Here is a 27,640-nt window from a genome sequence, read left to right on the forward strand (position 1 = left end):
CCAGTTTCATGTCTTCATTCGAACTGAAGTGTTGATCACCTAGGACAAGTGTCCCTTTGTTGCGAATTCTGTTCTGGCAAAAATTGAAAAGTATGGCTGGGAGATGCCGAATCAGTCGACATACAGTCCAGAACTTACACTGTATGGCTTTAACCCCCGTGTACCTCTGAATAAATTTCTAGGAGTTCAACGTTTCTGTTCAGATGAAGAAATGCGCGGGCTTTGCTCCCGAAGAACTGAGTTCTATGGACGAGACGCTTTCAACTCAGTGTGAGGATGGGAGAAATGTTTCGAAAGGCTTGGTTCATACGTTATAACATCTGTTGTTTCTTGTGCATAGTGCTATAATTTTTCTAATAAAATATTTTTCAAAAGGCGTTCTGTATTCCTTGCCGATCACTCCTCTTAAATAATACGGTTTACTGGCCGTTTCTCAAAAAAGTTAGACGTCGAAGTGTTAAAACCACAATCTTAATTTTGAATGGGTTAAGGTCAGAGATAGCGGGATCCTTGTACTGAAGATTAAGGAGCGAATCGTATACTCACGATAGGCACTTTTTTGGCTGTCGGTGGCCTCACACGTGCCTTATTATTATGAAATTGTGTGTTAGAGGAACAGTGACCTTCATTTAATCTGATGACCTACGAAGAGCCCTCTGTATCAGAAACAAAGCCTATTTAAAGACGAGAAATTTTGGCAATTTGTCTCAGTCGACAACCATGGCTTCGTACGACTACGTTCAGTTGTTCCTGTTTGGTCTGCTCTGCATTGGCGCTGCCAGCGCAGAAACTTCATCCCCAACGATCCGAGCACTAACTGATTTTGATATAAATAAGGTAAGGGACAGTACTTTGATTTAATTATTTTAACTCTCAGACGAATACGAGTATAGTTTCGGAACCGTACTTGTGCCCGAGTGTTAGAAAACATGTTCAAGTTTTAAAATATAAATAACTTCAAGAAAATACATGCGAAGTTCAATATCTCATTTTAACGAAGAAGGGCCATTGTAGCTAGCAGCAACTATCTTAATTCGGTATGATTTCAACCGGCAATGTTAATAATAATAATAATAATAATAATAATAATAATAATAATAATAATAATAATACTGGTTTTACGTACCACTAATTACTTGAACGGTTCCCGAAGACTTCCAAGGACCAGAATATACAGTATATCCGCAGGAGTATTTTACGTGCTAGTAAATCTGCCAACAAGAAACTTACGTTTATCATCGGGCTCAGGCAGGATCGAACCTGCCAAGTTGACGTTAGAATGCCAGTGTCTCATCCGTCTGAGTCACTCAGCCTGGCATCTGATAAGGTAATAGCACTGGTAACTTGACCCAGAAATAACCACCAGGATAGTATAGTAAATTAGTGGCGCAGTAGGGACTGGTTTCTTCACTGTGACAATGCGCCAGGTAACGCAGCTATTCGTGTGCGTGATTAGTTTTTGGTGAAAATCCGCTTCCTCAACCACCTTATTCGCCAGATGTCACATGTGATTTATTTCTATTTCTCCGAATGAAAAGGAGGCTGAAACGAAAACGTTCTGCAGTCATTCACGCAGTGGAAAACTTTCGAACGAATGTATTAGTGTCAATGCAGAGTACTTAGAAGGTGATAACGTTTGCAACTCAAAAAATTTGTATTTGAAGATAAATGATGTCCGGTTATTCTCAGGTGACCCCTCATATTAGAATCGCCGTGTCGCGCGGCTAACACCATAGCTCAAGGCTCCGACATGGTAGTTCGTAATGTGATGTCGTGTGATTTGTAAAAGCGAGTTCTACAAGTTTACGGCAAAGGGAAATCAAATACATAGGGACAACTCAGAAAATGAAAGGAAAGAGTATCGATGGCGGTGCTTTACAAATCGTTCGCCTAGAAAGACGTGGGTTCGAATCCCCGTGAGGAAGTCGTAAAATTTAAGAAACAAGATTTCCACTTTCGGAGGCGCACATTGCCCTCACTCAACCTACACCAAAAATGAGTACCACGTTAATTCCTCGGGCAAAGGCGGCCGGGCGTAGAGCCGACGTTACGAATAGTGGAATCCTTTACCTCCCTCCCTCCCTCCCTCCCACCCAAGGGCCTTCATGGTTTGTACGGAAATGACTTTGCTTTTGATTTAAAATGATCTGGAGGTGCCGTTTGTGTGGGAACAGAAAATGCACCAATTTAAGATTTTGTGTATTGAAGATTAGTTTTATTAAGAGTTAATTCTGTTAACTTTGAACATACAACAGTAGGCCTATTACGACTCTAGATTTCCTCTCAGTATCTCGTTTCTTTAGACGATAATTGAAGACAAGGCCTTGGAATCGCTAGACGATCGAGCAGGAGTCAATCAGCATCATTTCTGTGTCTGTCTTAGATGTAATAATGGTGTTCCAACTGCTTGTTGCTGACACTAGATGGCGTGATGTGATGCCCATTGGTTCGAATTTATGTTCAGAATGAGGATTTATGAGTGGTTTGTAAAAATTGTTAAATTTAAAGACGGCATATATCAGTACACTTTAAAATGTCATAATATAAAACCGGATTTTGGAATCTTAGTTCCATCATCAGTGAATCTTTTAAAGTAAAGTGATATCCACATCATTATTTAGTCTTGATTTTAACATGTAGAGGACAGTTGTTCTTATGAAACTGGGCCTTTAATCATTTTAAAATCAAGACGACAAAATTGTGTGAATTTTAATATTCTAATTTTATTCACTGATGATGTAACTTAAATTCCGGAAACCGGTTATAAATTAAAACATTTCAATGTGTGATGATATAAACTGAGTTTAATTTTCAAATGTGTATCGAGCCATCGGCCCTATTTAAAAGTTTTTTATTTTAATGCTGAAAACATTTCTTAGCAGGAAACCTAGTGGTCCCTATTTTACGAAAAACGTAATATAAAATAATTTCCTCAATTGTGCCGGAAGCCGAAGGGTAAAGGGCCCAGAAAGGTTACAAATTGTAGATGCGGATAGCTCTATCAAACTACAAGAACACATTTCCAAAATCACTTCTGGGCTAAATTCAGATCCGGAAAAGCAGGCTAAAATTGCTTGTTTCTTGACTCGTTTTCTTTTTGATTCAAATCCTAGGCAAATTAACTTGTTGACATAATTCTTTGTGTAAAAACTTCCTCGGTTCTGTACCCTCACGCACTTGTTTTTTTTTAAATGTCCGCACCGAGTATATTTCTGAGGGCTTAAATAATCTCTGCATTTACTCACATTAGCGCTCGTAGTGGTAGAAAAAGGCAAGCTGCTAATCTAATTGACCAGATAACGATGATTAAGAAATGGATTTTAATTTTTAGGAATGTATATATATTCTCTTATTTAGTATATTTTATTTAGCTAAAACTGAAGCTCATATCCATAGGACGTATTCAACATTGAGTTGTTCGGCTGAAGGATTAGAACTGCGGACATTTACGAGATTACTTCGTGTATTATATTGAGAGTGTCCATAATTACTCAGAACCTCTTCACTGTACGGTTACAGCTACTTGGATTGATTCAGTGGATATCTTCAGGAACTCTTTACATAACCTGTTAAGTCTTCTTTACAGTTACGATATCTATTGCATTATTGTGCTTGTGTTCAGTTTACTCTTTCACCGTAACTTTTTGCACACACGTTTGAGACAGTGCATCACCAGGGAGTGGTGTAAACTGCCTGAACGTGAGGTGTTTACCTTTTTGTAGCCCCTGCTTACTAGAGGTGTTTAATTGAACTTATTCGTATTTGTCTAGGACGTGAAGACTTTAACTCCACCTCTGTGAATCCTGCACGGTACTGCTCCTTTATCAATCGAAATTATTATTATTAGTGTTATTATAAAAACCTCGCAATTTTGATATATTCCGGTGGCAATGGTCAATTACTATAGTCTATACTTCTATACTTAATATTATAAAGAGGAAAAATTTGTTTGTTTGTAACGAATAGGCTCAAAAACTACTGAAACGATTTTAAAAAATACTTCACCTGTAGAATGCTACATTGCGAGTGAGTAACATGGGCTGTATTTTATTTTCAAAACAATTCGAGGTGGGGGGCCACGGGGGGGGGGAGTATAAAAATAATAGGCTAATATGAGCAAAATATCGAATTTGTCGTATAAGGACGAGACAAAGCTCAATTTAATCCTCTTGACGCAAAGAACAAAACTCGATAAGCCCTACGGGCCCGACAACCATGTTTCAAGGCCCTAAAACCAACCGTTAAGGAGATATTGGCACCACACTTCCCCTCCTCTAGGAATCGGATAAAGTAATGAACTGCCGTAACCATGCAACGTCAGCTTCAGGATTCTACAGCAGCGAAATTATCTACAATAAATCACGAAAACTGAACATGTTGCAGTCATGAAAATTGATATTTGAAATCTCCTTTAAAAATAAAAGAACACAAATATTCGTTTTCACAAAATCGACTTCAGGGGGGGAGTGTGTGAAAATAAGTGAGGAAGGAGTTGAATTATTTATATGAGGATACATATATCTCAAAAACTGAAGATGTTACAGACTTTAAAATTGGTACTTCGAATCTCTTTAAAAATGAACACACTCGTTTTGGAAAATCCACTTAAGGGGGTGAAAAGAATAAAAAAGTGTGTGAATTTTTAAACATGAGTATCTTCTTCTTCTATCGCTTTACCCACACCTGTGAGGTTGCGGCTACGAACTGTGTCACACATGAGGATTTGACCCTGTTTTGCGGCTGGATGCCCTTCCTGACGGCAACCTTATGTGTAGGGATGTAATATATACTTCTGTACTAATATTATGAAGAGGAAAAATTAAATATTTGTTTGTAACGGATAGACTCAGAAACTACTGAATCGATTTTAAAAATTACTTCACCTGTAGGAGCTACATTGTCAGTGAGTAACATGGGCTGTATTTTATTTTCAAAAAAATTCGAGGAGGGGGCGATGACGGGAGATATAAAAATATTAAAATAATAGGCTAATATAAGCGAAATCGAATATGTCGTACAAGGACGAGACAAAGCTCATTTTAAGCCCCTTGACGCAAAGAACAAAACTCGGTAAAACCTTCGGGCCCAAAGACCATGTATTAAGGCCCTAAAACCAACCGTTATGGAGATATTGGAACCACACTCTCCCTGCTCTAGCAATCGGATAAAGAAACGAATGGCCGTAACCACGGCAACGTCAGCTCCAGGATTCTACAGCAGATAGATTATGCATGTACGTTTGGGCATAGCTGCCAACCAAAATTGATACACGTATGATTTACTATCTGGAAAAAATAAACTGTTGAATAAGACGCTCATAGTACTCCTTTGGGCGTGGATGGAAAGGGAGTGAAGTATAAAAAGAATAGCCCCGGGGATCTCCTTAGTACAGCGATCAGCGGTTGCCGGAGGACCTCCGTTTTTACGTACTGGCTTAGATTTTAGCATTTTGCGGAGTTTGTTACCTATAGTTTAAACTATTTTCTATCAAATAAAGGAGTAGTAGAATCACTGATGTTATTAGTGCCGATATTTTGATCCACTTTTACGGTCATTGTAACCATGAAAACCTATATACTGTACACAATTGTCTTGAAAAAAAATTCTCAACATTTATACTCAGATACATTATATTATGTGCGACATGAGAATTATAATTCTTGATAATTATAGTAGTTACTTTTATGCATCGCGTATTTCCTTTATCAATTGTAATAGCTATGAAATGTCGGATCAAACAAATACATTCAATAATATTTATATTTGTGGTACTATCTAGCGGAAGTATACTTACACTAAACCTGCAGCTTTGTGAAGGGAGCATGTATATCTAGGTGGGAATGAAGGAAAAACATGGTAGCAAAAGATCTTAGAGGTCGACGCTAATTAGGAACTAATATTTAGAGGCCCCCATGAAGAAAACAAGAATATACACTATAATTCCAAACATGACAAATAATTCCTACGTACTTAAGTAAATACACCAGTGATATACATATCTAATGAAGTCAGTCACACCGATAGTATGAGTAACTAAAGCCAGTTTCTGATAACCCGTACGAAGAACGGGTACTTCTGCTAGTGTGATAATAAAGTAAAAATATAATTACCCAACAACAACAACAACAGTAAAGTAGGCATTTCCATGGAAAGAGAATATTACAAGAAATACTACTAGTTTAACATTCTAATTCCTGCATTATCATATACAATTTCACACACAACTGAAGTATACATGCGCTTAACTTTACGGCATACGGAACTAGAGTTGTAGCTTACTACTAGCTTAATATTGCAAGTGATAATAAATTAAAGTAAAAAATTACCCAACCAGAATTATAAAAAAAACAACAGTACAACAAGCAATTCCATGGAAATACTATATTAAAAGCTTTTACATTGTAAATCCAGCATCATCATATACAATTTAACATACAATGACATCGTGACGGGTGACGTTTCAGTATTTACACGAAAGAATATTCAGTGTGGTGTCGGTTGTGTGTTGGGTCCAAGTGGAATCCGTGATGAGTGCAATGTGTGAATTGTTATACACCTGTTAACATGGATATGTTTCTGGGCTGGTGGGATATCTGGAAGAAGTATAAGCTATTTAGCGTGGACAGTTATTCGCGGAAAAACCAACACCGTCGTAACCGGGCAACGAGTGTACTTGATGTGGGTGGAAGAACGGTGCCGTTTTGGAGGACATAAAGACATGTTTTTGGAAGATGATGATGTTGCGCGTATTAGATCTATAAAGAGCAAAGCAATGGTGAATAATTTGAAAGGGAAAACTTTAATTAAACTTCTGAACTCTTCAGAAAGGCGAGAAAACTCTTTCTTGGACATAAAATCATGCGCCCAAGACCAATAGCAGGTTCTATTTTATTTTATCGTAATGACATTGTTATTTCTTCTTTGAAGTATTACAGGTACTTCGTGATATCCTCCATCTAATTGGCGTCGTTCCATCATCATTTGTCTTTACTTGTTTATTATTTCTTTTTGTGCTCTGGTTGGAAACGCCAGGAATTTAGAAATCTAAGGCACCTACGCGCTTCTAAATGGTATTCGAGAAGGACATTGTCGTAAAATGAGAAGGGTATTCCAGTGCCAACCGGCCGTGACTACACCGGAGCAGTTTGAAGCCTTCTAGTGACTGAGAGATATAGTTAAAGAGGAGCCAGGTCGTATATAGTGGTTGTGATAGGAGGAGAGTAATTATAATTTGATGAAAGGCAATTCGTTGCACCTGAATTTAAAACTCCATGCAGAAGGGGTAAATGTGGAGACTGCGCGAATCACGTTATTTGTTCTGTTGTGCAGTTGTAATAGCACGAGAATATTGTAAGGGAACAAGAAGAAGAGGAATGCCCTTGAACAGCGTATCAATAACACCTGCGTTGCTACTCAGGGTGGACACTACGAGGATTTCTTGCAACATAGCCTGCAACTCCATCGCATGTGAGTCAGTAACAACGTAATGTAGGACATATCCTTGTAGGGAATTCTTTTTATGGGTGTTTGATCTGAGGGACAGCCTTCCGAATACTGTTACATATATAGCATTATACGCTATTTTTATACATATTTCTTAAACAACGGCACCGGATTTTCCCCATAATACGAATCTCTCGAATACATACGTTATGGCCACAAAGTTTTGATCTATATCAACGATAAAGGCCCTTAGCCTTCTGAAGATTCCTCTTCTCCCCACAAGGCAGTGGATTCCGACCGTTTTACTTCGTTGGCAGGTTGCACTTTCCACTGCTTTCGCCGTACCAGACCACTGGTCCCTGCCTTAAATTCCGTTGAGGATTTTCATTCCACCTCCGTCATTCGGGTTTGTGACTGGCAATTCCGGAGTTACTTTAAGTAAAGTACTTAGGTGTTTATATAAGGAAAGATCTACATTAACTAGGGCGCACATAAAGGTTACAGATCTCTCCACATGGTTATGACAGTATTTAGGGTGTAGAGGAGAAGGCGAATAAGTCGCTGGTAAGACCCCAATTAGAGTTGGTTCCTGTATATGGGATCCCCCACTATCACTTATTAGAGAACTCGAGAAGATCCAAAGCAAGGCAGCACGATGTGTTCTGAGTGATTTCCTTAAATGATAGTAGTGTTACGAAATCTTTATAAACTTTCAACTAAGAAGTCTTGTCTGTAAGGAGACGAGCTGCTCGACTAAGCCGTAAGTTTCCAGATGCCAGTGGTGAGATGGCGTTGAGTGATATTATAAGAGGAATAAGCATGAATTCAAGTTTTCAGAGTAGAAATGATCATAACATGAAGATCTAGTTCAAATTCAGGATTACAAATCAGGTCAGATATTGGTATACAGGAAGATGAATTAGGGATTGGAATAATTTATGAAAGGAATTGTTCCATGAAAAAGGAGAGACTTACACATATTAATAAGTAAGAAAGTAAGTAATTCGTCCTTATTCGTGGTGAAGTTATGCCCTCTCTTACATTTAACCAAAACATTTAAGAAAACATTTAACAGAAATGGAATTTTAAAGATACAACAAATCATGTAAAAAAACGTATGTAGTAGTAATAATAGTAAATATGAAGATACGAATATTATAAATAATAATAGACTGTTTCAAATTATGAGAGAGAGAAAGCAGATGTAATCAACAAATTCTAGCTCAAACAGTCTCTTTCTCATTCTCCACTGGATACCTCTCCTATTTCCATGCGGTATATTTATCAGTGAACTGTTAAGAAATAATAGAAGCATATTTTTAGATTGAATGCAGCCATGCCTTAATCCGGAGCAGTTTACAGAATATCTACCTTGGTGAACTACTGGAATTATAAAGCTTATTGACTAAGCGGTATGTTCCCAAATGTCATATCGTTAATGATATTCCATATCTTTAAAGCAATCCCACACTATTGAAGAGTTTTTCACACAACAAAATGGAATTAACTTTAAATGAATGTTAGGTGCAGTATTGTTGCCATTTTGTGCTCTGTTCCAGCAGGTGTTTCTCATGGTGTTAATGTTTAGTCAATCACTCATTACTAATCCGCATTTAGGGCAGTCAACCAGGTTGCAGATTCCTTATCTATTGTTTTCCTAGCCCTTTCTTAAATGATTGCAAAGAAATTGGGAATTTATTGAACATCACCCTTGGTAAGTTATTCCTATCCCTAACTCTCCTTCCTATAAACGAATATTTGCTCCAATTAGTACTCTTGAATTCTAACCTTATCTTTATACTAGCTGTAGTACCCGGTGTTGCCGGATATTTTTTGAATAGTTTACCGTCAAGATTTTTATTACCAGTTAGTTATGTGTGGAGTGAATTTTTATAGAATTCCTTTTTTTAAATGGTGATTGATGATCTATTATGTAGTTTTAGAGTTATTGAGTTGTGCTTGATTTCAAGTTTTAGATTATTTAATTTTCGAGTAAAACTTTATGGTTATGGAAGCTCGAATTGTCTGGAAAGTGTTTGACCCTGTCAAAAATATAAATGATAATTAGGACCCTGATATTTTAAAAATGCATATGGGCATATGCAAGTGCATATTGTGAACGTTAGTGCATATTTAGATATATTCTCTCTTATGTGTGATTGATTATCTAAGATTTCTGAACGAAATGAAAAATCTAATGGACTCTATATATGTTGTATAGTACATCTCTTGGCAATATGAGAAGCCTTCCTGATCAAGGAAAGTGTTATCAGTATCGCAGGCGGATTATGACCCTTTTCACAACAGCTATTTCCTTCTTTCAGGCATTTTTTTGTTAGTGGTTTTACGTCGCACCGACACAGATAGGTCTTATGGCGACGATGGTATAGGAAAAGCCTAGGATTTGGAAGGAAGCGGCCGTGGCCTTAATTAAGGTACAGCCCCAGCATTTGCCTGGTGTGAAAATGGGAAACCACGGAAAACAATGTTCAGGGCTGCCGAGAGTGGGATTCGAACCTACTATCTCCCGGATGCAAGCTCACAGCCGCGCACCTCTAACCGCACGACCCCAACTCGTCCGGTATTCAGACATTCAATCCATGAGCAACTACATAGGTAGAACCTGGGAGTCTTTGCCCGAAGAATGTTCTAAGCACTCAGTGCCAGTGTACAAGTATTGCCTAGTTACGTCCGTCGACGGAGAACGATCATTTGTAACGTATAAATTAATTCTGTCCGACATTGAACCCTGAAAACATTGAAAAACTGTTCATAACCCACTGCCATGCATCATTTTGTAAGCAATGGAAGATGTTTGTCAATTTAACACTGAGTTCAAATTAAATAATGCGTTTGGTAAGTGCATTTTGTTTAATTTTTAGCGCAAATTTTTGTGCATATTTTTGGAGTTTTTAGTGCATATGAATCCGGGCCCTAGTGATAACTACATGTATTTACCCGTCGCACTGTAGATACGATGTACACGATTTAAACTGTCACTGGGATTGCCACTAGTCATCCTTGCGACCCCAAGAGCAGTGGATTCAACACTAATCTCCGTTATTTTAGACTATTTACTTTTAACCCTCTACTGCATGAATTATTATTCGTTTCCGTTTGGTGAAAAAAATTCCAAGCTATAATGTTCAACATACGCTCAGTGGTTTAGTTATACCAGCAATTCTTAACAGGGCCTAATAGCTTAACACTCGTATGTGATGTGGATTGCCATATTGGAATATATATACGATTATCCACGATTTTATGCTAAGCTTTTAACATTCAAAGACCGAACATTACTGCCTACTGGCCATGGGTACGTATTGCAAGGCGCAAGTATACTTGTCTTTGAGGTTGAGCCAGAGGGGAGGGCCCACGTAAAATAAACGGTGGTTGGATCGCGTGGATGTTGACGGGGTAGAAGGAGTACCTTCGGCTGTAGGGCTGTTTTGTCTTATGTAATGTAAAAAAAAAAAAAAACAAGGCATCAGTGGGATATGTGTTTAATTGACTGTACAGTTGAAAGTGTGCCGTAAAACTACCTCTGTCTATAATATTTATCCATTTACACAGGTGAAAAGTTTTTTGTTGCCTAATGGCAACAGTATGCAGTAGAGGGTTAAGCCCATCTCAGCATCCAGGCTGAACGCGACTTAATCGGTATCCAGAGCGTAACAATTCATCTCAGCGACACATAAACAATTTATTCTATATTAGTATAGGTTCCTCTAACACTTTTCCCACACTTGTGGGTTTGAGGGAACGAACTGCATCGTACGTGTGTCTTTGGCCCTGTTTTACGACCGGATGCCTCTCCTGACAGCGATCCTACATGGAGGAACATAATCATTAATCCCTATTGCATGTCCCTGTCGTGGTTGGTAGTATAGTATGTTGTCTTAATATGAATAAGTGTGGGGATAAGTATAAACACCTAGTCCACGAGCCAGAAGAATTAATCAAAAGTGACTAAAATCCCCTACTAGAAAGGGGATCAAACCCAGGACCCACTCAACCTAAGGCCGCTAAGCTGACCATTCAGCCAAGGAGTCCGATGACATTAATAGAGTTAGTTTCCATTATTTTTACAGGTTAGCCCCTCCCATTCCCCGACCTTCGCGGGGTTTGGAATGTACACACATACGTTCTTATGTCGGTCGTTTTGGAAATATTCCTTTTTACCTTTACTCACACACGATGCCAAAGAGGGCTGAACTTGGACTATTTTCGATTGTTTTTATGCCTCACACCCCCCCTCCCTCGCCTCCCACCGCAAAAGAGGTCTGAACATTGACTTAAGAAATTCGGAGTGTTACTATTCATGTCAGCGACACCGAAAACTATGGATTTGACACTATTTTCGTTTATTTATATATCTCACTCTTCCCTAGCCCCCCACAGTAAAGGGGGATGAACTTTGTCTTAAAAAAAGGTCCAGATGGTTAATATTCACCTCACTGACCCAGAAAACAATCGACTCGACACTATTTTCGGTAATTTTTATATCTCAATGCCCCCTAGCCTCCCACCACGAAGGGAGCTGAACGTGGACTTAAAAAATTTCGGAGTGTCACTTTTCACTTCAGTGACCCCGAAAACTATGGATTCGGCATATTTTAGATTAGTTTAAATCCCACTACGCCCTCGCACCCCATCGCAAAGGGGCTGAAATTTCAGTTATAAAAAATTCGCAGTGTTACTATTCACATAAGTGACCCAGAAAACAATGGATTCTACACTATTTTCGATTATTATTTCACCGTAATCCCCCACTCGGCCCCCACCCAAAGGGGGAATGAACTTGGAATTTAAAAATTCTGGAGTGACACTATTCATCTCAGCGACCGCGAAAACTATTGATTCGATGCTATTTTCGATAATTTTCACACTTATCCTCCTGACGCCCCACATCTAAGGGGGATAGTGGTGGATTATCCCCGAAGTGCTGTCTGCAGATAGTAAATAATAAGTGTTCAAAATTTGATTGAAATTACTCCAGTGGTTTAGGAGGAGATGTATCCTTTGCACACATTTTTATCCATTTTTATATATAGTAAGATTGTGATATTTCCTACTTTGAAAGGCATCACTCAGACTTATTCGTCTATTAATGCAATTCCACGCCATCTCTCCATTGACAGCTCATAATATACCACCTAGTCGAGCAGCTCGTCTCCTTTCTCTCAAGTCTTCCAGCCCAAACTTTGCAACATTTTCGTAACGCTCTTCTTTCGTCGGAAATCACCCAGAACAAATCGACCTGCTCTTCTTACTGGATAAGTTCCTGAAGCAAGTAATCCTGGTGATGCCCATACAATGGAACCAACACTAGCTGGGGTCTTACCAGACACGTAGGCCTATATGCCCTCTCCCTTACTACAACCCTTATATACCCTCATAACCATGTGCAGCGTTATTTACAATCGCATGTATGAGGTTACCTCAATGGAGACCTTTTCTTATTTTAACACCTAGCTACTTACAATGATCCCCAAAAGGAACTTTCTCCCCATCAACGCAGTAATTAAAACTGAGAGGACTTTTCGAGTTTGTTAATCTCACAATCTGATCCTTAACCCTGTTTATCATCATATTAATGCTTATTGTTCATCTCACAACGTTATCGAGGTCATTTTGCAGTTTCTCACAATCTTGTAACGTATTTATTGCTCTTTTCAGAAAAACATTATCCGCAAAAAGCCTTATCTCTGATTCCAGTAATACTGGCTTGATGAATTCCCCTCATAATTATTATAGGGTCAGATAAAGCTTCACCTACTCTATTTCTCTGAGATCTATTTTCTGGAAATATACCCACAAATTCAGTCCTCATTATGTCTGGTCGAATCGCACTCATTTTGTCCAGGAGTCTACCATTATCTACCCTATCAACTACCTTAGAAGTTTCAATCGCGATGTAGTCCATTTTACCTCCTGAATCCCAGATATCTGCTATATCTTGCTGGAATCCTACGAGTAGAGCTTCAATGGAATAACCTTTCATAAACTCGAACTGCCTTCTATCGAACCAGTTATTAATTTCGCAAACATGTCTAATATAATCAGAAAGAATGCATGTCAAACTGACTGGCCTGTAATTTTCAGCTTTATCACCCTTTCTTTATACTCATGGGCTACTATAGTAACTCTCCTTGCATTTGGAACAGTCCATTCATGCAATCAATAAGTAATTCAGTTATGGTAATATACCCCTACCCATTGCCTTTATTATATCCCCCGGAATCTAATCAGATCCAACTGCTTTTCTACTTTTGACATTTTTTAACTTATTGTGAATGCTGTTGTTAACGTAGGTAAATTTTAATACCTTTTCAGTATTAGTCACTTCCCCTAACTGGACATTATCCTGTAACCAACAATATTTAAATACTGCTGGGTGAATACCTCTGAGTTTTGAAGACTCTCGCATACACACTCACCTTTTTCATTAATTATTCCAAAAATGCCCTTCTTGGAACCTGTTTGTGTCTCGAAGTACCTATGCATACACTTCCATTCTTCACTAATATTTGTATGACTGACAAATATGCTTGCCATCATGTAATCCTTAGATGACTTCTTTGCTAGATTCAATTTCTTAGTAAGTTCCTTCAAGTTCCTCCTTATTTCCACAGCCATTTCTAACTCTTCTTTCCAACCTGCGCCTCCTTCTTAGAATCTTTACTTCTCTGTTACAATATATAGGAGGTCTTTACCATTCCTTACCGCCATTAAATGCACTAAGCTGTTTTCACATTCCTCAAAAATTGCTAAAACCCATCCCGTTTACCGTTTTCCACCGATCATAGTTACTTTCTAAAAACTCCCTCATGCCTCCTTTAACAGCCATATGGCACTGCCTAATAGCCCTTTTTTACGGCCTTCCTTTCTATCACATTTATTTTTAACGACGACAGAAACAGCTTCGTGGTCACTATTACCATCTATTACTTCAGTTTTCTATGCAGCTCATCTGGTTATACCCGTACCACGTCCAGAACATTCTTCCCTCCAGTTGACTCCATCACTTTCTGAATCAGCTGTTCTTTTCATATGAACTTATTTGCTATTTGTTGGTCATACTTCCTGTCGTTCGCGTTACCTTCCCAATTGACATTTGGTAAGTTGAGATCACTCGATACAATCACGTTCCTTTCCATATTGTTTCCTACGTAGCTGATTATTTAAAAAAACAAATCCGAAACAACGTGAGCGCTACCCTTTCCCAGCCTGTACACTTCAAGCTCATCAATTTGCCTATTATCTTTAGAGGTGAGCCTTACACATAGAATTTCATGTTTGTCATCTTTAACTTTTTCGTAGCTTATAAATTCTTCCTTCACCAGAATGAATACACCCCATCCTACCATTCCTAGTATATTTCAACAATACACAGTCCAGTACCTTGAGGAAAATTCCGAATCCATTATATCATTTGTCAGCCGTGACTCAACTCCTATTATAATATCTGGTCAGTATATGTCTAATAATTTAGTTAATTCTATTCCTTTCTTTACAACACTAGTTCAGTTCAACACTAACATTTTCATGTCATCCCTACCTGACTTCCAGTTCCCTGTACCCTTATCACCGATCCCTAGACCACACCGTTAGTGCGATCCATACATCTGCGGTACTATCTGTAACCGGCATTGGACGACGCAATTAAAAATCGTCTTTAACGCAATTTAGTACTAATCGTGATGATATCTGGTTTGGTGCAATACAAGGGATACGCATATTGAATGAATTAAAGTAAAGTAATGAAAAATTCTGAAATATTCTTCAGTTTCTCTTATATTCATTTTAAATTTACTGATCTTTGAGCGTCTTCATTCAATAACATTTGCCTGTTTTATATTCCAGGTATACGGTGACTGGTTTTTGGGAAAGATGTGTGGACCTGACAACAATACCCTTGACAAAAGTGCGTGTTTTCGTATGAGCATAAAGAAAATCAATGAAACAAATCTTCAAATAGTAATAACGACGACACCGCCTGAGAGGCCTGAAACTATCAACATAGATATCTCTGAGAATGCTGGGACATGGCGTTATGTAGGTTAGTATGAAAATTTATCCTTGTCACAACATTGAGCATTTCGTTGTATCCTAAATTCTCGTGAGACAAGCATACGGCTGTCGGCCTCGTACCTTCACAGGCGCGGTGACGGTATAAACGAACACGGGGATTGAATTTCATTGATGACATACCAGGTGTTTAAGTTGATTAGTATGTGACACATTGCGTGAAAGGGGCCTAAAGTCAGACTTTTCTGTTTGAGATGTTGGTGGTTATAAAATTGGCATGAGATACTGAGTGTTAAAAGAGGAACTTCATGCTCCTTGCTGCCATACTTCGTAAGATAATAATGATTGACCTGTTGCTATTGAGAAAACTGTATGTTGAGAGTATTACAGTTTTAACTAATTTTCTTAGAAAGTAATCATGACGTGGAGTGGCATGACTTACTTTGTTAAGAAGACCCATAGATAGGCAAGAAGTCTCAACATACCAATGCAACTTTTATATCCCAGATACTTTTGTTCAGCCCATTTCCATTGCCGACTGTGGGTTCTTTTACGCGAAATGGGTCTCTTAATGTTGGGTTGCCCCTTCTGGCAGGGGGTGTGCTCCTCTATATGTTGGCTTGTCGCTCCTGGCAGGGAAGAACTCCACTGTTTCTTGGCTTGTCGTTCCTAGCAGGAGCACTGCGCGGTATGTTGGCTTGTCGCTCCTTGCAGGGGCGTCTTCAACTGTATATTAGTATGTCGCACCTGGCAGGGGCGATCTGCACTGTATGTCGGGTTGCCGCTCCAAGCACGACGTACTGGATTGCCACAACCAACAAACGAATCTGTATGGAAAGGAAAGTGAATGGAATATCACATTTTACATGAATATTATTGGACATTTCATCACAGTAAATGAACGGTAAGTTCTGCACACAAGGACACCCTATTCATTATGCTCACTCTCGCGTAAAAATTGCAAGTATTATAGTTGCTAGTGGAAGTGTGTGCAGAAGGTCAGCTCAATTGCCGGTAGCATTGCATAAAATTGATTGCGCAAATACCACCATAAAAATGTCAATGGGGGTTAAATCTGACGGTCTTTCAGATCAATCGTATTGCGTGTTGTGGAGACCAACCAATACTTCGGGATCAATTCATCCCTTGTTCCGGAATAAACCATCGGCTGTTGAGAGGGTACTTCTTAAATGTAAATTCATTTCGCACGTCACCAAGCGTACTTGGTAAGCCAAAACAACACGAGACACTCCTTATATAAATTTGAGGTATTTAAATAATAATGTGATTTATGCACCCGTGCGTGCAATTCACATGTTCGAAGATCCACGCGTAGGAAGCTTCCCTGCGGGTTTAGTCATACTGTGGAAGGCAATGAATTGTGAGGCGTTTGGATGACTGCCAGCGAAGATTATGTTTAGTCTTATAATCCCATACACTTTAAAATGATGCACTCCTCGTTTGTGTGTGCCAAAGCTCCAGCACTTCTATGATGTTCAGCGACAACAGATTTGATTTTTATATTCACGTACTTCGGATCAATTTACCGAATAGCCAAGGAGGAGTTACCGTAAGAAGCGTACCAGGCTGGTGTAGTCTTTTGCCTTCGTTGTGAAACGTATTACGTTCTGGACGTCATCTGTATGTATATTGCTGTGTATAAGGCATAGCTGCTTGTTTATTACGAAGACTCTCACCTAATATAAGCAGTGTTACAATGTAAGGTTCTACAGTTGACCAGCTGGACCACCGATTTTACTGCGAAGTATGTTTGTGAAACACCAGATAAAGTGAATTAGGTTGTGGACGAAAGAACAAATATACAAATATCACATCAGAAAGGCTCATATACATTTGGTAATAGCATTATACAACGATATAGAAGGATCATTTATTTAATCCGCCGGTCTGGCGGTAGCAAGCCTACTTTAACCGGGGGACCTTGGCTCTAATCCCGGGGATTTTAACCTGAATATGGAGGCTAATTCAGTGCCCACTCAGCCTACATAAGAAGAGTATAGGTGCTAAATTGGGGTGACCTAGAAACCAACGTCTACAAAGCAAGGGTTGACCACGCGTTATACCGCAATATTGAGACCTCTGCGATGAACAGTGTTCGTTTGCTGGACGAGGACTTTCAGCGCTGTAGTGCGTTGCATTTTGAAATGATTTATGATTGCAGACAATTCGTTATCAACATAAAAGAAGGTTTTACATATTTCTTTTGTAATTGATGTTACTTTTCCTGTGAAGTAAGAAGGCTGAACGAAGTTCACACGCCGTAATTCAATCGTTCATCTATTTCCTTGGCCGAAACAAATGGGAATTTGTCTTTTCGTAGGGCTGGTTATAGCTTTATTGTTTGTATCTCTAGCATTATCTCTTGAACACGTATTCTCCACAAAGGAACAGATCAGTAGGCGATCTGGTAGCTGTAAATTATCACAGTCGCTGAGTTCATCACTGTTGTCGAGCTTTTCACTTCTTCAGATTGGGCTTACAGAGTGAAACTCCCATCCTCTGCCCACTGCAACATTTCCAAGTACCGCATTGCAAGCCCTGACCTGGTACCAGTTCTTCAGAGATACGGATGACCTTCCGTATCACCACACTAGCAATTCCTACAAGCTCTCAAGGGCACCTAATCCTCTCAAATGGGTCGAGATGTCTCTGTCGAGATGATCTGTGGTAAAACAGTAGGCGTTTAAAATCAGGTTAATTTCTTTTACTTCTTAAAACAGTGGTTGTTTTTATTCGGCGGTAAGGTGGAGCAATTCCAATCACGAGATATTTGCGAGTATCGTTGAAAGGCAAATTTTATCCATTCGCGAAATTGTAAAGACGAAGAAGAAAACTGATTATAAACAAACCAGTCGTGTAATCACGAAGCAAACGTTCACAGAAAAAATTATTCAATTTGGCACACATAACAAATCTTCCGACCGATTGAGTCCTAATTGATGGATTACACAATTTATTATTCTCTATATACTATTAATGGGAGACAAGTATTACTTTTATTCTTATCTTCTTTTAATTACGCAATTTATATAAACGTATGACTAACTGTCTATTTTCTTTCATAATAATGTGTGCCAGGAAAAGTTGATTTTAAAGAGCATGAGGTCTTTCAAAGGGGTGCCTAGTCCTTAGGAGATGGTACAGAGAGGGAGGATCACAAGGCGAAATAATAGATATTATATCTTTCTTTCCTTTATTCAATCTCTGGAAGGCCACCCTATTATGTCGCCGAATCATAGATACTTAATAGAAAATAAATTCCAATTTCAACAACAGAATATCGAAATTCAAGTGAAATTCAACTGAATAATATCTTTCTCAGTCTGTTATGTCCATTATAACTTTCATGGCATAAATTAATAATAAAAAATGTTATAAGTAAATAAGATATCCTAAAGTCTTTCTATTGGCATTTGCGATTTCAGACTACACTTTCTACATGAAATGAATAAAGTAAATTTGGTAATATGAAAACACCTGAAATCGAATCTAGTCTTCTTGTATAAAGTTCTGAGTATCGTCCTACTCTTTTGTAAATTATTGTACACTTTATGAAAATATTGTGAATTGAGAGTTTATGATACACTTCCACTATGAATAATGCACTCAATTGATATTTCAAAGTTCCAATAAATGAGAATATACGAGAGCACACTGTTATTTGAAAGTCTGTCTTGACTTGAAAAGTTGTAAAACGTTAATTTTCCATGTAAAATATTAATTAAGTGAACTTTTAATGTTCTTTGTCAGTAATGACACTGTTTATAAAAGTTCTGTTCAAAGTCAGAACTGAATGGAGAAAGCACTGATATCACCTGATATACGCCTTCTCTTTGAGCTCGAACAGTTAAATACTGCTCTGCAAACAGCAATCTGGAACTCAGCTGTCAGCAAACACCAAGATGTTCCATAGTACCACGTCCCTGGAACTATTCCTCGTAGTACCAAATCTCCGTCAATCTCCGTCGTTCTACGCTGATCTCCGTCGTTCTACGTCGATCTACGCTGATCTCCGTCGTCTCGAGTCAGGATTTCTCATGTTATTGAAAGAGTGGCTTTACCGAGCTCGATATCTGCAGTCGCTTAAGTGCGGCCAGTATCCAGTATTCGGGAGATAGTAGGTTCGAACCCCACTGTCGGCAGCCCTGAAAATGGTTTTCCGTGGTTTCCCATTTTCACACGAGGCAAATGCTGGGGCTGTACCGTAATTAAGGTCACGGCCGTTTCCTTCCCACTCCTAGCTCTCTCCTGTCCCATCGTCGCCATAAGACCTATCTGTGTCGGTGCGACGTAAAGCAACTAGCAAAAAAAAAAAAAAAAAAGAGAGTGGCTTTAACACGAGAAAGTCCAACTGACTAGGTTGAAAATGTGCACCATTTGATTTCGCACTGTTAGAACTGATGACTGTTTCATAAATAATCACCATTTACTCGATGAGAAATACGTCGGAGCACTGTCTATTATCGTAAATCACGATAATGAGAAATACACTTCACTGCACAGTTCATCTAGACACTTACCGCTCACAGTTCGTATGGTCAAAATGACTTTCATTTGAAGCACAGTTTGTCAGGGCTCACCTTCACAGTAAAGAAATAAATAAATGGCTCTCTCTCGTAATATCTCGTAATGTTACTGCTCACTACCACAGTTCTACAATTATTCATGTACGACTCCTATACTTCACAATATCACTGAGTTACGAAGTTCATTATACAGTCTATCCACACGCGTTGTTTTAAATGGTTCAGTCTGTTATGGCGATATGCGAACAGTCTCTCTACCCAAATTAAAGTGTTCTAGGCGTTAATAATACTCAAAATAGTCAATGTGTTGCGACCTACACTCACATTATTCGCAGTGGAAACAGTCCAAGATCATTACAATTAAAAATAACCGTACTAATTTCAAGTTGTTTATGGTTATTCACACGAAATTAAGATACTTGTCAAGTTCAAATATTGGTGAAATATTACAAGTCTTTATGACTTTGATGTCACACACACGTTAATTTCCTAAGTATGAATGTCTGACGAATCGCAAGTCCCACAATTTATAAGTTACTCACTGGTATTCACAGAAACTAAGTGTCAACTTGCCGTCGAAATTTTCTAAGTATTACGATGTCCGGCAGCAGGAATACTGAGTTCGACTCGTCGCGTGCAGCATGACCTGCTAGCCAGCTGTGAAGAATGCGAACTGAATTGCTGCGGACCAAGGGACCAAGGGACCAAGGGACCAAGGGAAATGTTTTCATTCCCCTCCCCGACGGGGAGGGGCGGGCCACCTAGAAGGTAACGCCTTCTCTCTGGCCAGGAGATTTGGCGGGTTTGGAGGATTGATTGGGTTTGTGGGCGGAGGGGATAGGTTTGATTCTGTGAAGGAGTTGGGAGGGGGTTTCGACCTCTTGGCTAAATATTTATTGATTTTTCAGTATGTACAGAATATTTACATATTACAATTTTGGTGTTTTACAATTTGTTTTTAAGATTGTGAGTCTTGTTCTGATGTTTTTCATTCTTCTTGCTGTTTTTTAGTAAAGATTTGTTGTGGTTGGGGTTTTAGGGGGGTTGTGGGGTTACAGAGGTTTGGGTGGCGGTGATTCTGTGGCGGGTAGGGTGTCACAGCTTATTATTCTTATGTGTTACCGCCATCGGGTCGGGGTGTGGGAGCGATAGTGGGGTAGGAGTGCTAGTCTAGGGTTGTTTTTACAGTTATTATATGGAAATATATCCCTTGCCCCCGGTTTTATTATTTTGAGTTTATTGGGGGGCTATTAGGCTATTTACAATAGACGGTTACTTATTTTACACTATTTAAAGTTTAGATTCTTTGGTATTTACAATGGATGTTTACAAGTTTTTATCATATTTACATTTTACAGTGTTTTGCCGTTGTTTCCTAGTTGTTTACCGTGCTATTTACAAGTGTTGTTTTAAGTTAAATTTTTACAATTATTTCTTCTTGCCTTGTTGTTGGGGATACTCTCCTTCTGAAACATATGCGATAAATGTTAGTACATGTATTGTATACTACTGCTATGTAGAGGGGAGGGGGGTTCCGACGAGGGCTCGTGGGGCGTGTATTGGGGGGGGGGGTTGTGGTTGGGGTTTTAGGGGGGTTGTGGGGTTACAGAGGTTTGGGTGGCGGTGATTCTGTGGCGGGTAGGGTGTCACAGCTTATTATTCTTATGTGTTACCGCCATCGGGTCGGGGTGTGGGAGCGATAGTGGGGTAGGAGTGCTAGTCTAGGGTTGGTTTATGGTATAGTGGGAAGATTTTTGTTCGGGTCTGGCCTGCTGCTTATATCCCGTACGACTCAAGGCTGCTTGCCACGTCACAGAGGGCTAATGTGCTTATATCTCTTGAATGCCGTGACGGATTTTATTGAAATTAACATATGTTTACATTTAGAACATGAGCTACACGATGATATATGTCTCATTTCCATAACTTAATAGGCTGAAAAGTTAGACATTTTCTTTCTAGTACATTCGATAGAGAGGCGTGCAACATGTGATAGTGACGTCACTCGCAGCGCCACGAGGAACTTCGTACTGCGCTCGCACAAGATGTCGGCCATACGGTTACGTGCCAGATGCGACCGTGCCGGATGCGACCCGGCCATTATCGTGCCAATAGCGACCGAGCGGATAAGCATCGTGCCGCATGCGACCCATCAATCACTTACAATTGATCTGCAGATTGGTTATAAGTAGCTAACTTGGTCTTTACTAAAATAAAGGTCTGACACCATTGTTAGCAGGTTCGAGTGCCGTTGGTCGAAGGAAAAATATAATAATGTTGCTGGCTTTACGTCCCAGTAACTACTTTTATCGTTTAAGGAGACGCCGAAGTGCCGGAATTTAGTCCCGCAGAAGTTATTTTACGTGTCAGTAAATCCACCGACACAAAGCTGACGTATTTGAGCACGTTCAAATACCACCGGATAGAGCCAGGATCGAACCTACCAAGTTGGAGTCGGAAGACCAGCATCTCAACCGTCTGAGCCACATAGCCTGGATGAAAAAAAAAAAAATCACTATGAGAATGTTGGCCGGCAGGGTAGGAAAGTTGGTGGTAGACAGTTTCTAATCACTAGATTGCATGCCAAAAGCCGGGATTCAGATACAAACCTTTTCGCAGTGTTCAAATGGAGTGAGGGGATATGATGCTGCTGATGGTGATTCGGCCATCGGATGGCGACGTAAAGCATTGAGCAGACCCCTTGGTATTATTCGAGAGGAGTAGACTACGTGCCGAAACCGGGGTACATCTCTCCCTACTTCATTATCATAATCCCACATCCAGACGCGCAGGCCTCCCAAGGGAGTCAGGTAGAAAGACCTGCACCAGGCAAGGAATGGGAATGGGAAGGAAGCGGTCTTAAAGTACAGCCTCAGCATTTGCCTGGTGTGAAAATGGGAAACCACGGAAAACCATCTTCAGGGCTGCCGACAGTGGGATTTGAACCCACTATCTCCCGGATGTAAGCTCAGGGCCGCGCGCCTCTAACCGCATGGCCAACTCGCCCGGTGGGAAAAGACGTAAACGCATCGCCATGTTTCGTATTGTAAAACTAGTTTCCCCCAGAAGTGTTTTGTAAAGTAGGGGCAGTAGCTGCTTATAGGACTTACAGAAATGGCATTGCACTTCGTTTAGTTTACCTTATCTTGGGTGATGACACAACTTATCAAATGACAATTTGCTTGTCAACGCCGGTCGCATCCGGCACGGTTACAGATTATGCGGTCGCTAGTGGCACGGGTCGCATGCGGCACGGTCGCATCTGGCACGCCACCGGCCATACGAACAGATATTATCGCCGTCCCTTTTCCACATGTTCCGGCAATTATAAAACAATGTACAGGGCTGGAACAGTTCCTGGTACAAATAGCAATAATATATATTTCAAATAACTAGCAGAAACGAATATGAATAGACAGTTGTATTCTAATTTGTAGTGGTGGTGGTGGTGATTATTGTTTTAAGAGGAAGTACAACTAGGCAACCATCCTCTATATAACACTAATCAGAGAGAAAAAATGGAAGGGATCCGACACTTCGAAAAATGAAGTTATCGGCCAAAGGAAGACAAGGGCCACGAAGGGCGTGAAAATGAAAGACTCCCTAGCCATCGCAAGCCTGATAGCGTCGGGGTCGGAAAAGAACAAGAGTTGACCAAGAGAGGTCGGATAGGATAGATAAAAGTGAGGAGCCTGGCACAAGTAAGTGGAAGCAATGCCAGGACTCAGCTGAGGGCCCCGTGGTCGCCAACCCACGCTCCAAAGTTCAGAGCCCCTGAGGCCCCTTTCAGTCGCCTCTTACGACAGGCAGGGGATACCGTGGGTGTTATTCTACCGCCCCCACCCACAGGGGGATTCTAATTTGTAGTTACCGGTATGTTAACGTTTTTCTTTCTAAAACACGTTTTCTTGATCATATAATAAGATATTTTATATTACTCTCCCGTGCATCAAAGTATCGTAAACCAATTTCATCCACTGTCATATAAGTGGTTTGCTAAGATTCTCAACTTATCCCAGCCGTAGTGTAACATTTAGCACAATTCCGTTCCCTGGTCGTGACAACCACTCGGGATTGGCAGGAGGGTTGATATGCGGTTAAAATGGTACATTGACTTCCAAAGATTTTGTACCTGAAAACAGCAGCTACACCACCAGACGAGAACACGGATTTGTACCGCTACATGGCTAAATGTTTAGAGTGTTGGTCTTTATCTAGAGCATCCCGGCTTCAGTTCCAGGCAATGTAATTGACATTTGTTAATTCTCCGACTCAGGGGCTGGGGTATGCACCACCTTCATCATTAGATTCCATCTCTTAAAGGAGATATAGAGCAAATCAGGAAGTTGGAATCGTAGATGGGATGTGAGAATATCTAAAGCGAGTCGAATATAAACCTTAAATATCATTCTTGGTTTAATTTTCAGAGAAATTCGGACACAAAGAGATTACTGTTCCATACATTCACGATGCAACTGTACGAGCGCATACAAAGTGCTTCGCTTCCTGTAAACGAATATTCATCGGTTGTCTGCCAGCCACTTTCACCTTCAACGTCTATTCACACAGTGCTTTCTAGCATGTGGCAATCACTAGGAGCGAGGTCTTAAATGTGGCGGATATGGGAGACCCTCCAAATCACTGTCCTTAATGATAGAACCATTTGGACGGGCAGTACGGGGGCTCAACTTTGCCACGTTGCTTCTATAATAAAATTTGAACGTCATTTGTCCATAATTTCTCATTCTTTCCTAGTTAATAAACTGAGTAAGAGACTGCTGTTCATTTGTGTTAGCCTGACGTAAGGCGACCGTTTTTACATTAGTACTTTGATGCTGTTTATTGGTCTGCACATTGCTGTCACCTCTACAATATTCGTTCAAATCTTCGTTAGAGTACCACCAAAGATTATCATTTGAACCTTCCTCCCCTGAGTTGGCAATTACTGTGTGACCTCTTGCCACATAGAAAATTACTTTATCACTGTGAATTCCTGTTCATTCATTAATGTGACAAGCCATGATGTCCGTCGTTCAGCGAAACTTCTTCCATCGTCTATTGTACCCTGCCCAATCCGTTGTTAGCTATTGTAATATTCAGTTCTGAGGATGTGTATGTACATTGTAAGAAATTTTACGAAGCTCTATTGTTCGGCTTGATGCTGGGTGGAATTCTGTGATTGCGCGTGAATTAAGCAAAGAAGGGAGAGTTCCCGGATTGCCCCTGGGTTCCGGAGTACATTTTCGAGCTTAAGTCGATTAACCGACGACATCTCGAAACTTCTCGGGTGGTTCCACATTTCAAAGACGTCCAAGCGTGTCACTGAGTTGCTCTAGAGGGCCCATATTTGCACACATTACCGCAAGAGTATTCATATATAGCGTTTGATCATTCCTTGGCAAGTTTTAAATTTAGGTGGTTAATTCAAAAGAAATAATTTTCATACGTCATTTCCGTGTCATTGCTCCCCACTGTTTAATTCATTTTTCAGAATCTACTTGTTTGGTGATCAACCGGATATTTGAATGTGATTACTCTTTAAATCTAGCGGTTGTTTTCTTTTTAAGTTTGTCTCAGACTTGTCTACTGAAGACGGTAAACGTGGTATTGTTTGCATTTGTTTCTAGTGCCGCATAAGATACCATAATTGAGAATATTGAAGCACTAAGAAGATAATTATGAGATTATGATGTTGCCCGAAATAAATCACTATAGTATATTCCTAAATGTCCGGCAGTTCGACTTTTGATAATCTTTCTGGTTTATGGTCACAACGTAAACATGATCAAATTCGACATCTGACTTTTCATCACGGCTTAACCAGCGTAGATTGTTCACAACAGGATAGCAATGTTTCTGTCCTGTTGCTACACAGAAAATAAGCTTTAACAAGTGTTAGGGTAGGAATAATAGCAAAACATGAGTTTCACTTTCTATCGTCAGTATTCAACTCTTACTTTCACGGATTGTCCCCTTATTTTTTTTATTAATTTTCTTTCTCTTCATCCTTGTGCTGAATGAAATGTCTCGGTATACTTTGGATATTCGTCTTGTTTTATACATTCTTTTAAATGGTAAATTTACTTACGTTATATCGATTTACTAGCTTTCTTAACATGTATATTGTAATCTAATGTGATACTGTATTCATGATATGTGTGTGTAGTATGTTATAAATTACATGATTCTCTTTTAATACAATTAGATTAAAATATTTATTGAATTTATGTTTATTATTACTATATTTATTTCTTCATCTTATTATTTTTATTTGTATTATTTGCAAAAATTATTCTATTGAAGTAAATTTTTGATAGTGATATTCAACGGTGACAGTTGCCGAAAGCACATTGAAGCTTCGGATCTAGAGCTGCCCTTGAAAGCAGCCAATGAGATTTGAGCTCCGCCTTGCCCTCCCTTACTCTTCCATCTAGACATATCAGCCGACTCCGAAGCTCACGTGCCCAGGAGCATCTGTAAATACCACAAAGTTAGTTTAATTCTGCTGCAGTAATTGTGTACTACACTATACTGGAACTGATTAATTGTGGGGAAGATAATGGAAATGAAAATACACAGGCTGTTTCTAGTCATTCGGTCGCTTCAGGAGTCTGATGAATGAAGCCCCATGTAGCAACCAGGATAGGAATTGTGCCGGTTGCCTGTCCCACTCCTTTGGGGAATGACTGAAAGGTTAAATGAAAAGATACTGCAGAGCTTGATGCAATGAAAGATAATAGGATAAAACAGAGTACCCGGAGAAAAATCTGTCACCCCTCCTACTTGTCTAGCTCAACCTTCATATAAAGTGACCGAGGTTTGAACGCAGCGGTGAGAGGAGAGTGCGCTGTCCCCTGAGCCACGGAGGCTATTCTAGGGGAGGGAATATATTCCTATATTTTCGGAGTAAAGTAATTTTTGTCTGATCGTATTTCATTTCACATATGTGTTTTTCCATTTGAGACGTATTCGTTCTTTCGATAATGTGATATGGCTAGTCTTATGGACGGATCTATTAACTGAATATTAGGTACATGTATATTGCCAAATGAGTTTATATATGTAAGGTTTTGCTTGGTAAATTACTCGTTCAGATCAACTACAATAACTTTATTATCATGCTCCAAATATTTCCTGCTGTGTTTCAGATGGAAACCGTATATCCCAGGTGATCTACCTTTCTGAAGATGGTTCTGCCATGGAACTGGCCACTGGTATTAAGGACCAAACGGTACCTGGCCTTTTACTGTTAAGTAAACAGTTACCATTAAGCCCGGAGAAGAAAGCTGAAGTCCTTCACGCCGAGGAGATAGCAGGAGTGCCAGAACATATTCATTTCTCAAAGTGGGAGTCTGAGGCTACCTGTCCGTCCACGTAATGTGCAGAGCTGCAAGAGACAAAATGTCATAATTCATTTCAAATTTTCCATTTATTTAATTCATGTATGTTAAAATATATGAAAATATGTGAAAATAAATAAAATCTATTAATAAAAATATTTCAAATCAGTTGTTATTAAAACATAATTCGTAGAATAGTTTTTATATCTACGAAACGAGATAAATGTGTACATATATAAATGGGGGTAGACTGTGTTGCAAGTTTCTTTAACCCATAAC

The 27,640-nt window shown here is 39.5% G+C and overlaps 1 protein-coding gene across 1 annotated transcript; it reads left to right on the forward strand.

The window, feature by feature from the left end:
* The first annotated feature begins 720 nt into the window (after positions 1-720).
* Positions 721-27,414, forward strand: LOC136874975 (uncharacterized). Its single transcript, XM_067148687.2, has 3 exons — positions 721-837; positions 15,310-15,505; positions 27,170-27,414. Exons 1-3 carry the CDS (start codon positions 721-723, stop codon positions 27,397-27,399), a joined length of 543 nt encoding a protein of 180 aa, XP_067004788.2. The 3' UTR covers positions 27,400-27,414.
* The last annotated feature ends 226 nt before the right edge of the window (positions 27,415-27,640 follow it).

The sequence above is a fragment of the Anabrus simplex genome, chromosome 5 (assembly GCF_040414725.1).
Source record: "Anabrus simplex isolate iqAnaSimp1 chromosome 5, ASM4041472v1, whole genome shotgun sequence".
Lineage (NCBI taxonomy): Eukaryota > Metazoa > Arthropoda > Insecta > Orthoptera > Tettigoniidae > Anabrus > Anabrus simplex.

Coding starts and splice junctions, on each gene's coding strand:
- LOC136874975 (XM_067148687.2), top strand. CDS start 721: ATGGCTTCGTACGACTACGTTCAGTTGTTCCTGTTTGGTCTGCTCTGC. Junction 838..15,309: donor CTGATTTTGATATAAATAAG/GTAAGGGACAGT, acceptor TTTATATTCCAG/GTATACGGTGACTGGTTTTT. Junction 15,506..27,169: donor TGGGACATGGCGTTATGTAG/GTTAGTATGAAA, acceptor GCTGTGTTTCAG/ATGGAAACCGTATATCCCAG.